General features: G+C 36.8%; 1 protein-coding gene across 1 annotated transcript; it reads right to left on the bottom strand.

Annotated features, from left to right (window-relative positions):
• Positions 1-9,640: 9,640 nt before the first annotated feature.
• On the bottom strand, positions 9,641-12,889 carry LOC102662088 (uncharacterized). Its single transcript, XM_006590045.1, has 4 exons — positions 12,702-12,889; positions 10,874-11,099; positions 10,148-10,459; positions 9,641-10,021 (listed from the first exon to the last, which is right to left on the bottom strand). The coding sequence occupies exons 1-4, from the start codon at positions 12,887-12,889 to the stop codon at positions 9,641-9,643; spliced, it is 1,107 nt and encodes a 368-aa protein (XP_006590108.1).
• Between the last annotated feature and the right edge of the window lie 3,829 nt (positions 12,890-16,718).

Below are 16,718 nucleotides of genomic sequence, written 5' to 3'. Positions count from 1 at the left end.
ACACCGAAGATCGGCTTACAAATCCCAGGTTTTCACAAAATAGAAATCGAAGCGGCGGCAGAGCCGCACAGGATCGGTATAAGAGGGAGAGAGAGAGATGGATAAGAAAATTGAAATTTATTGAAATTGAAAGAAGTGCTTACAAAAGTTTTTCTTTCACAAAGCACCTCCTCATGTAACCTATAAGTGTCTAAAATGAAAAGGGTGCCTCGCAACAATGATGAGGACTCCTTAAATAGACACAAAATTAACTGTTTCTACAGTACCGGTAACAACCACCGGAACTGTTACAATAATAAGCTATAGTGACGGTAACATGTACCAGAAAACATAATGACATTAGTTACAATGCTTAATCTATCATTACAACTAATTAATCTTCTTCAAGTGAGATGCCGAAATAGTCATCCTCATTCTGGTAGAAGGGATCATCATCTTGGTCATCAAAATCTTCAGAAGATTCAACTTCTTTCTTTGAAGATTCATCTTCTTCTTCTTGTTGAAGCATTTGGAGAACTTCTTTGAGGTTCTTTGCAAGACTATCCTTGGATTTGGAGCTTGCCAGAAATGCTGCGAGTTGAGATTTTTGGTTAAAAAATAGAGATGTTTCTGGGTTAGCTGGCTTGAGCAATTCAGGGTGACTCTGAAACCAGTTCTTGACTTGGTCAGGAGCCGCCTTTGAAGTATCAAACTGAGTCCACCATTTGACAAATGCATGTCTTTGCAAAGGTGGGTATTGTTTATTATTTTCTGTTTTTCCATGCCTGTACTGCCATGAAAAAATCCATGATAGCGCAAAGTTGGAAAAGTACATCAAATCGGTCGGGATTCTTGATTCCTGGCTATTGAAAAATTTGCAAAATTGTTGGAATCCTTGTTGGACCTCTTCAGGGAAAATTTGTGGAATCGGACCGAAATAAGTCCACCATTGGGTAAACCAATTCGGAAAATTGTAAACGGTATTATTTTTGAAGTAGATTAGCCATGAATGTTTGTATTTGTTGTTCTGATGCCAAAACACATTAGTCCAGGCATCAATATAGTCCTAATATGTATATCATGCTGGGTCAAAGGGTGCAGAAAACTTCTTGGGCTGGCTGAGATTGGATCCGTAATGTCTAGGTTGCATTACTTTTAGGATTTGTATTGTAGAATGGGTATTTAGGTTTTGGTCTTTTGGATCTTTGAAGTGTTTAATGGATACTGAGTTTGTATCCACTAAAATAAATTCATAAAACTTTCTTGTCTTGTTGAGGGATGTTGGTCTTTTGGCTTTTTGGATTTGTATTAACTGTTTTGGTCTGTTTGGCTTTTTGGATTTGTTTAAAAAGATCTATTTCAGAATAATCGTCTGATTCTAAGACCATCTATGCCCAAGTTTTCTTTGCTAGTTTTGGGATTTTGTAAGACCCATATCTTCAAGGGCTTGGAGGGTCTAGATTGACCAGGCATAGTCAGCCATAGTCTGTTTTGTTGTTATAGGTTTGGGGGATTCCTGAGTTGATGACTCAGATTTGTTGGTGGCTATTTGGGTCAATGACCCTTCAATTTTTTGTTTCTGGGTTGATGACCCAGCCTGGGTAGGTGACCCAGAAGATGATGATGTTGACTTTTTTATTACTGGCTCTGGTAGAGCCAGGAGAACTTCTTTTCCTTTGCTAACCGACTTTCCTCCTCTCCTGGAGGAGTTGGACGCCTTAGGTGGCATCTGGAATTTTCTGTAAATATTCACGTGTGAGGTAGTCAGGTAGAGAATTTGAGGTGCCCTTTATGTATTCAATTTGAAAATCAAAGACACTTAAAATTGCTTGCCATCTGGCAAAAATTTGTTTTGATGCAAGATTTTTCACATCTTTTTGAAGAATATCTTTGGCTGATTTACAATCAACTCTAATTAAAAAATTTTGATTTAATAAATCAGATTGGAATTTGGAAATGCACAAAACAATTTCTAAAACTTCTTTTTTAACAGTTGAGTATTTTTCTTGTGCAGGATTCCAATGCTTTGATGTGTATGCAATGACATGTTTCTGGGAGTGGATTCTCTGTTTAAGAATACCACCATATCCTATGTCTGATGCATCTGTTTTGACTATCTTGAATGCCTGAGGAATAGGAAGATACAAACATTTAATGGACTGGACTTTGAGTTTGATATTTTTAACGGTTTGAGTATGAATATCTGACCATGGAGGTGGATTTTTCTTTAGCCTGTCATGTAAAGGCTTGACAATATTATTTAAGTAGGGAACAAAATCTCCTACATAATTTAGACAACCTAGAAATCTTTGTAACTGGGTCTTATCTGTTATTTGATTTGGGAATTTATTTGCAAGTTCAATAGATTTGTCAATTGGAATAATTGTTCCTTGATATATATTATGACCAAGAAACCTTATTCTGGTTTGGAATAAATTGATTTTTGATTTTGATACTGCTAAACCATTTTCTCTTATGACATTGATGAAAGTTTGAATGTGCTTGAAATGTTGATCAATATTTTGGGAAAAAATTAGGACATCGTCTATGTAGACTATGACGAATTTTGAATAAGGATTAAAAATATCGTTCATGATTTTTTGGAATTCTGAAGGGGCATTCTTCAAACCGAAAGGCATTACATTCCACTCGTACTGCCCAAAAGGTACTGTGAAAGTTGTTTTGTACCTATTAGATTCCTGGATTTGGATTTGCCAAAATCCAGATTTCATATCAAATTTTGAAAATATTTTAGCAGAATTTAATCTGTTGAGTAAATCCTTCTTATTTGGGATAAGATATCTAATCCATTGTAATGCTTGATTTAAAGGTTTATAATTTATAACTAAGCGGGGTGTTCCTCGTTCAAGCTCAGCTTGCTTGTTAACATAAAAAGCCGCACAGGACCATGGGCTTTTACTTTTCCGGATTAGACCTTTGTCAGGAAAATCCGTTACTTCTTTTTGGCAATATTGAAGAAGTTCTTCATTCATTTGGATTGGCCTTGCTATGGTGGGAATTTGGTTTTCCCTGAACTATTTCTCATAAGGGAGATCGACAATGTGTTTCTTTCTGTCCCAAAAGGCATGGGGCAAATCAGAACAGACACTTGATTCAATATGTTTTAACAAAGATTGAATTCTTTCTTTTACTTGGGGTTTTCCCAGTTGTATTTGAATATTATTAAAAGATACTTCTTCTTTTAAGAAGTTAATTTGATTAATCTTATTTTCTATAAGATTTATATTTCTAGAGATTGGTTTAGTAGAAAAATTAAATATAATTTTTCTTCCTAAGTAATTTGTGGTTATTCCTTCATTAGATATTTGAATAGGAAACAAGGCTCGAATGAAGGGGGTTCCTAGGATTACTTCGTTCTTAAGGTTTTTTACCAGAAGAAAGTTTGTGTTAATCCTTAGACCTTGGTTCTCAATGATTGCATTTGATAGCTTAAAATTAATTTTTAATTTTGAGTCGTTTGCCGTACTTAATTTTTCTGAGGTTTTCTCAAATAATTTTGTAGGAATTAATCCTTCTAAAATGCAGTTTGAATCAGCCCCTGTATCAAATAGGGCCATCGTTTCTAAAACAAAATCATTAATAATTATTTTTATGTTTATGTAAAATTTTTGGATTTTAATCTTGTTGATTAGTCTCATAAACATATCATCTTCTAGATTTTCTGGTTGGTTTTCCTCACTGTTGTTGGCACTTTTAGAATCACTATCTTCCTCAAGCTGAGAAAAAATGATTTGATGAATTTCTTGTTGTTGACGAAGTTCTTTTACCTCTTTTTAGATTGTTTATCTCTGTTTGGAGATCTTGGATTGTCGTTGGTTTGGTTAAAGAATTTTCTAATCTTTTGAGTATGTTACTTACATCAAATTTGTTGTTTGTAATAAAATCTTTTTGTCTAGGTTTTACCTCTAATGTTTTCTTGAGTTTTTCCAAAAAAACCTTCTTTTCCTGGGGGTCAGGTATGGAATTGATTGCTTCAAACAAGAGATCTTGTTCTCTCGTTAGAGTATTGATTTGCCCATCATCATCATCTGTTGATGATGGTTGGTCATCTTGTTGGATTAGGTTTAGGTTTTAATCGGAAAGCACGAAGGATGAAGTTTTTGTTTCTTCCTCCGAGGTTTCTATAAGCAAATTATTTATTTGCTCTTCAATTGCGGGTTCTAGGTTAAGGTTCCTTAACTTCTTTTTTAGTCTACAATATTTGCTAATGTGGCCTTGTTTTCCACAATTGTAACACGTTATTTTTTATTTTATTTTTTGTTTAGGATTTTCCATTTCTCTACTGGTTGATGGTTTGTGTGAGTATCTCCTCCTTGGAAATCTCTTTGTATTTACTGGTTTATTCTTATGGATTTCTTTTCTAGAGGATTGTTTTTTTCTTTGTTTTGGACAGGCCTGTAGACCAAATTGTTTGTAGAAAGAACCTAAATCTTTCTTTGTTTGAGCCTTTTCTTTGGCTAATTGCCTCTGAATGTTGTCATCCTGACAAATTTTTAAGGCTACCTTTGGGACATAAGAAATTAATTGACCATAGCTTAAACTTTCATATGGAATATCTCCATTGGCAGATTGACTACGGATTTTATCTCTAACCTTGTCTCCTAATGATCTAGGAAGACCAGCTAGAAATTTTTCTTTCCAAAAAGGTTGTTGACTATCTTCTCTGGTGTAAACCTTAGTTAGGAAAGTATCTCTGTACCACCTAAAGTCCGCTAAGGTTCTACACTTAAGATTTGATAATAATTATGCAGATCTATCTTTCCACAAGGATGAGTCTCCAATGAAATGTTGGGCTATTGTAAAAATTAATGTATTAACAGCGTCAGGAATCTCTTTATCATCGTCATTAGTAATGACTTTTCCATTGAGATCCGTCTTAACTGCGCTGTAAATTTTTTATTTTTCTTCATTTGTGAGATAATTATCCCACCATCCTTTCAATTGTCCGGAGAATCCTGCCACTAAAATGTCTATAATGGTTTCTTCTGAACATTCATGGGAGGTTTGGTAGGCTGTAGCTACCATGGTCATATGTTGGAGTGTATTCATGATGTTATACTCTGTTTGTGCATCTATGTTCCATTCATAGATGTTATTTGCACTAAAACTCTTAAAATTGTTTTCACCTCTTTCTTCTAATAGAAGGTCAAGGGCAGTTGGACGTTGGTAATATAATTTGGAGGGTGTTTTCCAGTGTTTGGAATTAATTGGATTTATATTCTTTTCTGACATTGATCCTATCTTAGTTGTGTTATCTGAGTTTTGGTCACTATCTTCATTAATAACATTGATTAATTTGGAGGTACTTCTTGTTACCATTTTGGAAGTATTTTTTGAAGTTTGGGGAGTTTTTGGGATGACCTTAAGTAAACTACCAATTTTGTTTAGTAATTCACTATGATTATCACCTACTCCTTCATTTAAGGATTTAGTTTTTCTAAGTTCCCTAATCTTTCGTTTAGCTTTGTCACTAACTTTAAGGGTTTGAATAATGGTTTTTCAATAGGAATACTTGGTGAATCTTCCTCAATTGATTTTTGTTTAGGAACTACCTTAGTTTTAATGGTTTCTCCTAAAACTTGTAAATATTTATTGGTGTAATTTGCCTGTTCCATTAGGCTTTTAATATCTTTGGAGGTTACTTCTTCATTGATATCCTTTGTCTTGAATGGAATTGCCATGATAGTTTTATTGTTACTGTCTTTGACATTTGGTAGTTGATATAATGTTGCGGAAGGTAATTCCAATTGGATTAACTCACCATCTTTTATTTGCCAATTTGTTATGACATTTGTTGATGGATCACCTATGATGTCTTGCTTCCATGGGTAATCTATATCCTTTCTGATGGTATAAGCATGGAACCAATCAAAGAAAAGGACATTAATTCTGACTCTTTCGACAAATTCATAGAACTTGTCTTGGATCTGTTTTCTGTTTGTACCCTTGTAATGCTGGAAAAACCATCTCCTTTGAAGATCATTCTCCGAAGAATAAAAATCTTTCCTAAGGGTTTCCTTATCAATGTTAAAGTTGTCAGATAACGTCATAAGGTTCCATAGAAGAGTATGTTGGGGATTGGATCGACTTTTGGTCGTCCTCTTGTTCTTGGTTATAAGTTGTTCTAGGTATGCTAGAAGTAGTATCTAATCCTTGGAGATTTTCAGTAGGGAACTGGTTGTGTGACTCAGATCTGGCTAGTCCTACTGGAATTGAACAAGTTCTTACTGAAAAGGACCTTCTAGCTGATTCATATTCAGACCTAGAGGCTTCTATTCTTGATGAAAATGAATTTCTTCGGTTGAAGGTTATTTCTACCTTTCCTGAGTTGTCTTGTTTGATTTTCTCAATAATTGGAGCGGGTCGGGGATCAGACGGTGTGACCTTTTCCATAACCCATTTTTCAGGGAGAGTAACTTCATCCCATTTTATTATTCTTTTTAAAGAAACATTGACTTTTGTCATATCAGTGATAAATAAGGTTGTTTCTCCCTTTTGTGGTTGTAATAGGACTCTGGACGCACAAGTATTCATGACCTTGTATTGGATCCTATAAATTAAGGCTGCTGGAATTGATCCTTCTTTCATGTCAAGGCTATGAAAATGGATGTTTAAGAACAGAGAGTCAAGAATATTTATGTCCATTAAACTCACTGTTTTGTTTGGATAACAATTAAAATATACTGGACCTTGTCCTAAGCTGGTTTCTACTGTTCCAATTAAGGAGTCTTCAAATTTATTATGCCTAATATCTCATAGACACATTAAGACTGCTGCATCTATGCCCATGTCAATTAAGGGCTTGATGGCTACTTGTACACATCCGATGTGTAAATATTTATACTTACGGCTGTGTTCATAAATTGAATTTTTTGAAAGTAAATGAAATTCTTCTCCTATATCCTGTCCTAGAGGAATATTGTTTTCTACTGTTTTGATTATGTAATCAAAATTGTGTTTATCTTTAATTGTTTCGAGGACATATAGTTGATCCTGTGGAATTTCTGGAATGTTCCAGTCATCCATGTTTTGATTGATATCTTCGAATCAGACTTCCTCATCGAAGAGATTGTGTTTAGTGTTGGATCGAGTGACCTCAGAATAATTAAGAAGGGGGAGTTGAATTAATTATTCCTAAACCTTTACCAATTAAAAATTACTCTTTTAAGGCTTTTACTAAATTGTTAAGAGAATGAGGAGTAGAAGAGAATCTTAACAGAAAGTAAAAGTGGAAATTAAATTGCACAGCGGAAAGTAAAAGAGTAGGGAAGAAGGAAACAAACACACAAGAGTTTTTATACTAGTTCGGCAACAACCCGTGTCTATATCCAGTCCCCAAGCGACATGCGGTCCTTGAGATTTCTTTCAACCTTGTAAAAATCCTTTTACAAGCAAAGATCTACAAGGGATGTACCCTCCCTTGTTCTCTTTGAACCTAGTGGATGTACCCTCCACTAGAACTCATCCACAAGAGATGTACCCTCTCTTGTTCTCAGTCAAACCCAAGTAGATATACCCTCTACTTGTACCACAAAGGATGTACCCTCCAATGTGTTGAGACAAAGATCTCAGGCTGTTAAACCTTTGATACTTTGTGAATAGGGATACAAAAGAATTCTCAGGCGGTTAGTCCTTTGAACACTTTTGTATAAGGGAATGGGAAGAATCAAAAGAATTCTCATACTGTGTCGTTTTGAATTCTTTGACAAGGGAGAAGGGAGACACAAAAGAATTCAGGCGGTTAGTCCTTTGTTCTTTTGGAAAAGGGAGAAGAGAGACACAAAAAGAATTCAGGCGGTTAGTCCTTGGCGAATTCTTTTTGGCAAAGGGAGAAGAGAATGAAAAGATGAATAGCAAAAGTTTTCAAGGTTTGGAAAACCAGAAAACTTCAGAAAGCTTTTGGTACAAAGAAGAAGAAGAAGTTCAAAGAGATTCAAGGCTTGTAAAGGATTGTATTGAAATGATTGAAAAAGTATTCAAGATTATTGAAATGTAAAACAAAGCCTTGCTTTTATATACTCTTCATGTCTGGTCAAGAAGACCATTTAAAAGAGTTATAACTTTTAGAAAAACTTAAAACCAATTTGAAAAGTCAAAACCTTTTTGAAGAGTTACATCTTTTGATTTTTTCAGAAACAATCACTGGTAATCGATTACCAAATTAGTGTAATCGATTACACAAAGCTTTTAAGTGAAAGGATGTGACTCTTCACCTTTGAATTTGAATTTCAACGTTCATGGGCACTGGTAATCGATTACCAAAACATTGTAATCGATTACAGCCTTTTAAAATAATTGGAACGTTGTAAATTCAGTTAGAAAACTTTTTCAAACTCATTTTGCTACTGGTAATCGATTACAACAATATGGTAATCGATTACCAGAGAGTAAAAACTCTTTGGTAAAGGTTTTGTCAAAAACTCATGTGCTATTCAAAGTTTTGAAAAACTTTTTTAATACTTATCTTGATTAAGTCTTTTATTCATTCTTGAATCTTGATCTTGATTCTTGAGATCTTGAACCTTGAATCTTGATTCTTGATTCTAGGCTTTCTTCTTGAGTCTTGAATTCTTCTTGATTCTTTTCTTGAACTCTTAACTTGTTCTTGATTCACTTGAGATGTTCTTTGATTCACTTGAGTTGTTCTTTGATCTTTGAGCTTTTTGTTCATCACCTTTGTCATCATATTTTGTTGTCATCATTGTTATCATCAAAACACCTTTGAATCACATTCACCATGAAGCCTTGCTTCTACATTTAGGGGCGACCTTGTGGGTCTGGTTATCTTGATCATTTAATGAATTTGTATTTCTAGAAGAGGACGATGAGAAAGAATTGGATCAAAAAGAGATACGAGAAAAAGAGCGTAAAAGTCTAGACATGATTATAACATTCTCTAATATCTTTGCCTTTATTCGATTCCATAGAAATATTTCTGTAAGTAAATATGTAACAAAATTCTTTGGATCTGAAATATTTTTAAAGAAAAAACTTTTTTTTTTAGAAAATTGTTTGAACGACATTTCTATAGCCACCAGTATATATATATATATATATATATATATATATATATATATATATATATATATATATATATATATATATATATATATATATATATATATATATAATTTAATTTAAACCGAACAAGAAATAAAACAAAGATAAAGGAAATCCTGGGTTATCTCCCAGTAAGTGCTTCTTTAACGTCACTAGCTTGATGCTGGATCCCTCATAGGTCCTGAAGATAGATGACGCTAGTCAACCTTTCTAGGTGGCCCCCATTATAGACCTTCAAGTGTTGTCCATTCATGATCGAGCACTTTTCTAGTTCACTTGAAGTTGGATCAATGAGTTCCACTACTCCATGAGACTTGACATCTTTTATCACAAATGGTCCGGACCATTTTGACTTGAGCTTCCTTGGAAAGAGCCTAAGTCTTTAATTGAAGAGTAGCATTTGCTGACTAGGCTCGAAGTTCTTCTTTTGTAGTTTCCTATCATGGTACACCTTTATCTTCTGCTTATAGATCCTGGTTGATTCATAGGCGTTTAATCTCATCTCTTCTAGCTCCAGCAACTGCAGTGTCCACTTCTTACTAGACAAAAATTCATCAAAGTTTAGCAATCTGAGGGCCCATTAAGCTTTGTGCTCCAATTCCACTGGCGAATGAAATGCCTTTCCATAGACCATCTGAAAAGGTGAGAAGCCTATGGAAGTCTTGAATGCCATCTTGTAAGCCCACAAGACATCATCCAGTTTTGCTGCCCAATCTTTCCTTGAAGAAGCGACGGTTTTCTCTAGAATTCTCTTCAGCTCTCTATTTGACACTTCTGCTTGGCTGTTGGTATGAGGATGATAAGGTGAAGCCACCTTATGCCTGACGTTACAATGCCCCCAAACCCTCTGCAGTTGTGCATTGCAGAAGTGTGTGCCTCCATCACTGGTCAACGCTTTGGGAACTCCAAAATGGGAGAAGATATTCCTTTTCAAAAATTTAATCACGGTTTTGGCATCATTCTATGGAGTGGTTATGGCTTCCACCCACTTAGACACATAATCAGCAACTACCAAGATGTAGACATTCTCGCATAAGGATGGTAGAGGCTTAACAAAATCAATCCCTCAACAGTCGAAAACCTCTACCTTGATGATGTTCTGCAAAGGCATCTCGTTCCTCCTTGAAATTCCCCATGTTCTCTGGCATTGATCATAACAAAGTACATGGTCATGAGCATCCTTGAAAATGGAGGGCCAAAAAAATCCAGCCTGAAGTATTCTAGCAGCTGTCCTATCTCCATTATAATGGCCTCCATAAGGTGAGCTGCGATGGTGCCACGGTATGCTTTGGGCTTCCTCCTTGGTTACACACCTCTTTAACAAGTTATCTACTCCAATTTTGAACAGATAAGGATCATCCCAGATGTAGAAGCGAATATCATGAAGAAACTTCTTTCGCTAGTGCCAATTAAGATCATGTGGAATGACCCCAATAACTTTATAGTTGGTGATGTCTAGGAACCAGGGCCTTTCAGCTATAGATAAGATGGATTCATTTGGAAACTCACCCCTCACTTCTCGTTTCTGCTGCGTCACTTCTTTATTCACTAATCAGGAAAGATGGTCAACTACTACATTCTCAGATCCTTTCTTGTCTCTTATGATGATGTTGAACTCTTGAGTCAATAGGACCTATCTTATCAACCTTGGCTTTGAATCTGCCTTGGTGAAAAGATATTTGATTGCTGCATGATTTGTGAAGATGACAACCTTGGACCCCACCAGATAGGATCAAAATTTTTCTAAGGCATAGACAATGGCCAACATTTCCTTTTCAGTGGTTGCATAATTCAACTGTGTGTCGTTCAGGACCTTGCTGGAATAGGATATGGCGTGGAATATCTTGTCTCGTTGTTGTCCTAGAACTACACCCACAATATAGTCACTGGCATCACACATCAGTTCGAACTCCTTGCTCCAGTCAGGTGCAACCATTATTGGGGCAAATACAAGCTTCTCTTTCAAAGTCTGAAAAACTTCTAGGCATTCTTCATCAAACTTGAAAACTACATCCTTGTTTAGCAAGTTACTCAATGGTCTGGCAATTTTGGAGAAGTCCTTAATGAATCTTCAATAGAACCTTGCATGTCCAAGAAAACTTCTGATACCCTTAGCATTTACTGGTGGTGGTAACTTCTCAATGACATCAATTTTTCCTTTGTCCACCTTGTTGCAACCTACCCTTCGACGGGGGTGCAAAAAGGCCCAAATGGATGGGCCTAAGCGTTTGTCTCCAAGGGGAGAAAACGAGCAAAGTCACCACTAACGTTTATTCGAGGAAAACGTTAGAAAAACCAAAAAGACAAAGGTCTGCGGATTTTTTTGAAAAGAGGGTTCGGGAGTTGTTTATGCACGAGGAAGGTATTAGCACCCCATGCGCCCGTCACAAGGGACGGTAGCCTTTAATCGAGTGTGCAAGACATGACTTCAAAATTATGTATTTTCCATTTTTATGTTTTTTTATCTTTTCCCTTTTTATATTTTTTTTTTACTTTTTGGGGTCGACAAGGGTGTTGCCCTTGCTCCTACATATCTTCAGGTGCGATGAGAAAATCAGACCTACATTGTTCTTTAAGTCTAAAATTTTGTGTGTTACATTAATTTTATCTTTTTTGAAAGATTGATTTTAATTGCAAACAAAAATCATTTAAGGCGTTGAACCTTGAAACGATCTTCTCAAGTTTGAAAAGCAAAGAGAATCGTTAAGGCGTTGGACCTTGAAACGATCTCTTTATTTTTTATGAAATGAAGAAGTTTAAGAGTTGGTTTTTTTTTGTTTTTTTTATTAACCTTCAATCCCTTAATGATAAGTTGCGGTACTAACGATCGGTTAAAACTTACTTTACAAAAGAAAAGCGATCACTGATGATATAAGAAGGAGATGAAGATGCACAAAACAATAAAAAGGACACCTAAGGGTCCATAGAGTGAATTCAAAACATAAAAATAAAAACTAATCGGACGAAGAATGAAGAACGATGTAGAAATCGATTGCAGTCGCGATTTGGCGGCGTTTTAACTTCTTTTTCTCTTCTTTCTTCTCAATTCTGGACCTTGGGACCCCTTTCTCAGCCTCCCTTCACACCTATTTATAGCAAAACAAGGCATTTGTGATGAAGGTAGCTCGCCCAAGCGAGCTAAGCCCACCCAGATGAGCTGTTACTTCATTCTGAAGCAACTTTGCTCGCCCAAGAGAGTTGGTTACTTCACCATGAAGTAATTTGGTGGCCAGGCGAGCCAGGGGTCTGAAAAAGGGTAAAAATGACCCTTTTACCCTTCCTTTTGAGTATTTTCCGCATTCTTTTCTGAAACGTGAAAAGACCTTTTGGATTGCATGGCAACTAGTGTTAAGCAACTCAATTCGGCTGGCAAGAATCCAAATGTTTGCAAATAATTGTCCCTAGATGAAATTATGGTATGACAGTTGCCCCTCTTTACTTATCTTTTATTGGAAATAAAAGGAAAGTAAAGATAAAGACACTAATTTCGTTCTAGCGATCTCACCATCTGATCGGGCAACTAGTGAAAGCCAAGGAAGTGAAACCGAGAAAACATGAGGACATTGAAGTTCTTTTTTTAAAAAAAAAAAAAGCATAGAAACAGAGGACGTCGAGTCCTATGAAACACAAGGATAAAAGACGTTGAAGTCTTTGAGATGATTGAAGACATTGAGTGAGTCACCAGGTGTTGCATAGCGTGGTCAACCTCTTGCTCAATTACCTCCACCTTGAAGCATGGCTTGTTATTGCTGGGATGCTTAATTGCTTCAAATAGGTTGAAGGTTACCTTCTGATCAACCACATTCAGCTCTAAGTTGTCAATCCCCATGCCCACCATGCATTAGATAGTCAACATGAATGGTCGCCCCAAGATCAAAGGAATTTCCTCATCTTCTTCAATGTCCATGATTACAAATTCCACTAGAAAAGTGAAATGGTGGATTTTGACAAGGACGTCTTCTACCACTCCGAATGGTCTTGTGACGGAGTGGTCTGTGTAACACCCTGAAATATTTATAGTTATAAATTGATGTTTTTATTTATGTTGTTATTTGACTATATGGTTTACTTGAATGATTTGAGGTATGACTTGAGTTAGTCATGTGTGAATTTCTTGATGTGGATGTTGAGTTATGTGGAATTTTGTTGAGATAAGTTCAAATTATGTGATTTTAGATTTTACCTAAACCTAGTTCAGTAAAATCGCAATCCTGAATTTCTTAACCGTTGGATCGTCCTCAAATTTTGTCTGGAGCTTCCTAAGACATGTTTCCACAGCCTGTCTGTTGAGCTTTTGAAAATAACAACTTTTGGTCTCTCGCTAAGCGAGAATGGCGCGCTAAGTGCAATTCCAACCAAAGAGGGAATTCTGCTGAGTGCCTAGAGGTGCGCTAAGCCAAATTCCAACCAGAGAGGGAATTGCGCTTAGCGACCAGAGGTGCGCTAAGTGAGCCCTAGTGCAGAGGGGGCAACGCTAAGCCTAAATTCTTGCGCTAAGCGCAAGAAGTGGACTTTGGCTTAGCTCGACAGGTTCGCTAAGCGAAATCTGCAACTTATAAATGCGTTCTTAGCATGAAAAACATGATTTTTCACTCTCCTTTTCTTCAAAACATAACTCAAACCCTAAAACCTCATTTTCCACCACCCAAGACCACCGGCGGCCGTCATTGCTTATCGTTGAACCCCCACACCAAGAGGAACACTTTAATCAGAGAGAAATCCTCAGAATCCTCCTCAAAGATTCGGTGGAGAAAATCCCTCAATCCTTCATTCCAAAGTTTCTTTGAGGTAATCTTGACTTCTAAACCTTCTCATAGTTAGTTTGAGTTCCTCTTAGTGTCTCTTATGTGTTGGGTACTGTAATAGGGTGTTTTTACACTTCATTTGAAAAACCCTAGAGAATGAGACATTGTAAAAGTTATCTTTTTATAACATTGAGGTTATTTTTGCGGCATTCACTGAACCCCCATCACATTGGCATGATCAGAATTTCAAAACGATGTTTCCTTTGTGTAGAACCTGAAACACCCCTCAGCCCTTTATGTTTTGACAGGGGTATTTGACTTTGAATGTTTTCATTGACCTTGTTTTTGATATCTATATTGTTTTTCCTTCAATTTGGCATATAGAGCCTTACGTTTGGACTGAAGAACATGAACAAGAGAGAGAGACCTTAGAGCGACGCAAATAGGAACTGAAGGAGAGATCACGATAGGTGAGGGGAGTTTATTATAAATTTACTGTTTTGATGCCACGGTTAGGGTCAGGGAACCTAACTATGGGAATATATGCCTATCCCTGTTGCATGCTGATTTTTTTTTTAGAAAACAATGTTTTTGAGGAATGGGATGCGATATATTTATTGTTGATGAATAACGTTATTGTCTTTATTAGACTTGTGTTGTCTGAAGACATGGGGAGTGTGAATCCCAAGCATGAAAGATATATGTATATGCGGAATGCGACTTACTGTTGATGTTGCTATTGATGACTTAAATTGATATGTGGTGATGTTGATATTTATGATGATATTGATTTGAGATGACGTTGTTAGTGATGATCAGGTCAACATGAATTGATGTTATTATTGATTATTATGTTGATATGGAATGAGGTTGTTATTGTTGTTGTTGATAATGTCATTGAGATGAGATGATGTTTATGTTGAGAATGATGTTGAAATGAAATGTTGATGATGTTGGAAATGCATTGAGATGATGCATGTTGTGTATGTTCATGCGGGGGTGCATTGATCTTATCGAATATCCCTGGTGGGGGAAAATAGAGTGGTTAAAGAGTTTAAGCATCTCCGAGGGGATGTCTTAGGATCTTTAATTCATCCATGGACAGTGTACTTGATGGTGCCCATGTTTCATACATTGGATGTTGTGTGTGTTCGTGGGGGGGTGCATTGACCTTGTCGGATGTCCCTGGTGGGGGAAAATAGAGTGGTTAAAGAGTTTAAACATCTTTGATGGGATGTTTAGGATCCTTAATTCATCCATGGTCTTTGTACTTGATGGTGCTCACATTCATACGTCGTATGTTGTGTATGTTCATGGGGGGTGCATTAACCTTGTCGGATGTCCCTGGTGGGGGAAAATAGAGTGGTTAAAGAGTTTAAACATCGCTAAGGGGATGTTTAGGATCTTTAATTCATCCATGGTCTTTGTACTTGATGGTGCCCATGTTTCATGCCTCATATGACAAGGGAAATAGTATAAACTATGGCAGTATGTACTTGTAGTTCCTTGTGAGGAGGACTACTTGTACTAGAGGGTGTGACTCAGTTTGAGAACTACCTTGTGGCCTAGGCTGATCACCATGAGGGGGGGGGAGTTACGGTGCATGATAGGTGGCCTCGACACTTACTGCATAGTTTCCCTAAGTGAGATGTCGTGGGACACGCTTAGGCTATTTCCTTGGGGATGGTACGGTACCACATTGCATCTGAGGGTTGAGGTTGGGTGCATGCATCATACTGACCAATGATTGATGGGATCCATGGATGGATAATGACTGACTCTTGAGTGTGTGTGGATCAATGAATGTTTGTGTATTCTTATGATAATTTGTTAATGTGTTTCTTCTAGTTGTGATTGTTTGGTTTTTGTGTTAATTCCTTTTATAATGAACTCACCCTTGCAATTTTGTATTATGTGATTGATACCTGTGATGATCGCGAACCATGTTCATGGGAGCAAAATGACAGCAGTAGGGTGCAGGAAGTGAGATTCTATTGAGGAGTCACCGAGCCAACGTGATAATGTTGGGATTATTTTGGGAGAGAGTTGTGTTTTGTTAATCAACTCCTCTATAGCTGGTTCATGATTCTTTTGTTGAACTAAAGATGTAAATCACAAATTTAATTATATGTATGAACAAATGTACTTTCCATTATGTGTATGACGCGTACTGAGTTACTATTCCTATATGTATATGTATTCACTTAAGTAATGATGTGTTGTTTGGTGAATGTATATCGAGACAAAAATTACTTTCATTTTTCATAAGCAAATTAATGGAATTTTCATTTAAAATTTGAAATAATCGCGATTTAGAGTGGTGATATCGTAGCGACGAGGCGGGTCGTTACAGTCTGCCAGCTAGAGCGTCATCCTTGTAGGGTTAATCTTTAGGTTCCCTATTCTCCTACACATGGAAAGAGGCATCAGGTTGATACTAGCTCCTAAGTCAATAAGAGCCTTACCTACGGACACACTCCCAATAGAACATGGGATGGTCACGTTTCCTGGATCATTGAATTTTGGTGGTAGCTTCTGGATTACTACAGTGCAATTGCCTCCCACCATAATGGTTTCACTATTGATGTACTTTCCCTTTTTTGTGAGGAGGTCATTTAGGAACTTTGTGTATAGCGACATCTATTGTAGGGCCTCTCCAAAAAGGATAGTAATCTCTAGCTTTTGGAATATGTCGATGAATCGCTTGAAGTAGCGCTCCTTATCCTTCTTCGATGGTACTAAAGGGTATGAGGCTTCCTTTGGTGCGGCTGGTGGTATCTTTCTTCTAGCCTCCCGAGCTAACTAACTCTTGGTCTTAGGGATTAGGACCTTGTCATCCTTCTCATCATCTTCTTCCCTTTTTGCATTCTCTCATTCCATTTTGCTCACGTCCTGCAACTTTCTGTCAGCTTT

The sequence above is a fragment of the Glycine max genome, chromosome 10 (genome assembly GCF_000004515.6).
Source record: "Glycine max cultivar Williams 82 chromosome 10, Glycine_max_v4.0, whole genome shotgun sequence".
In the NCBI taxonomy this organism is placed as follows: Eukaryota; Viridiplantae; Streptophyta; class Magnoliopsida; order Fabales; family Fabaceae; genus Glycine; species Glycine max.
Note: the sequence above shows the minus strand (reverse complement) of the source record. Positions and strands in the feature narration are given on the sequence as shown.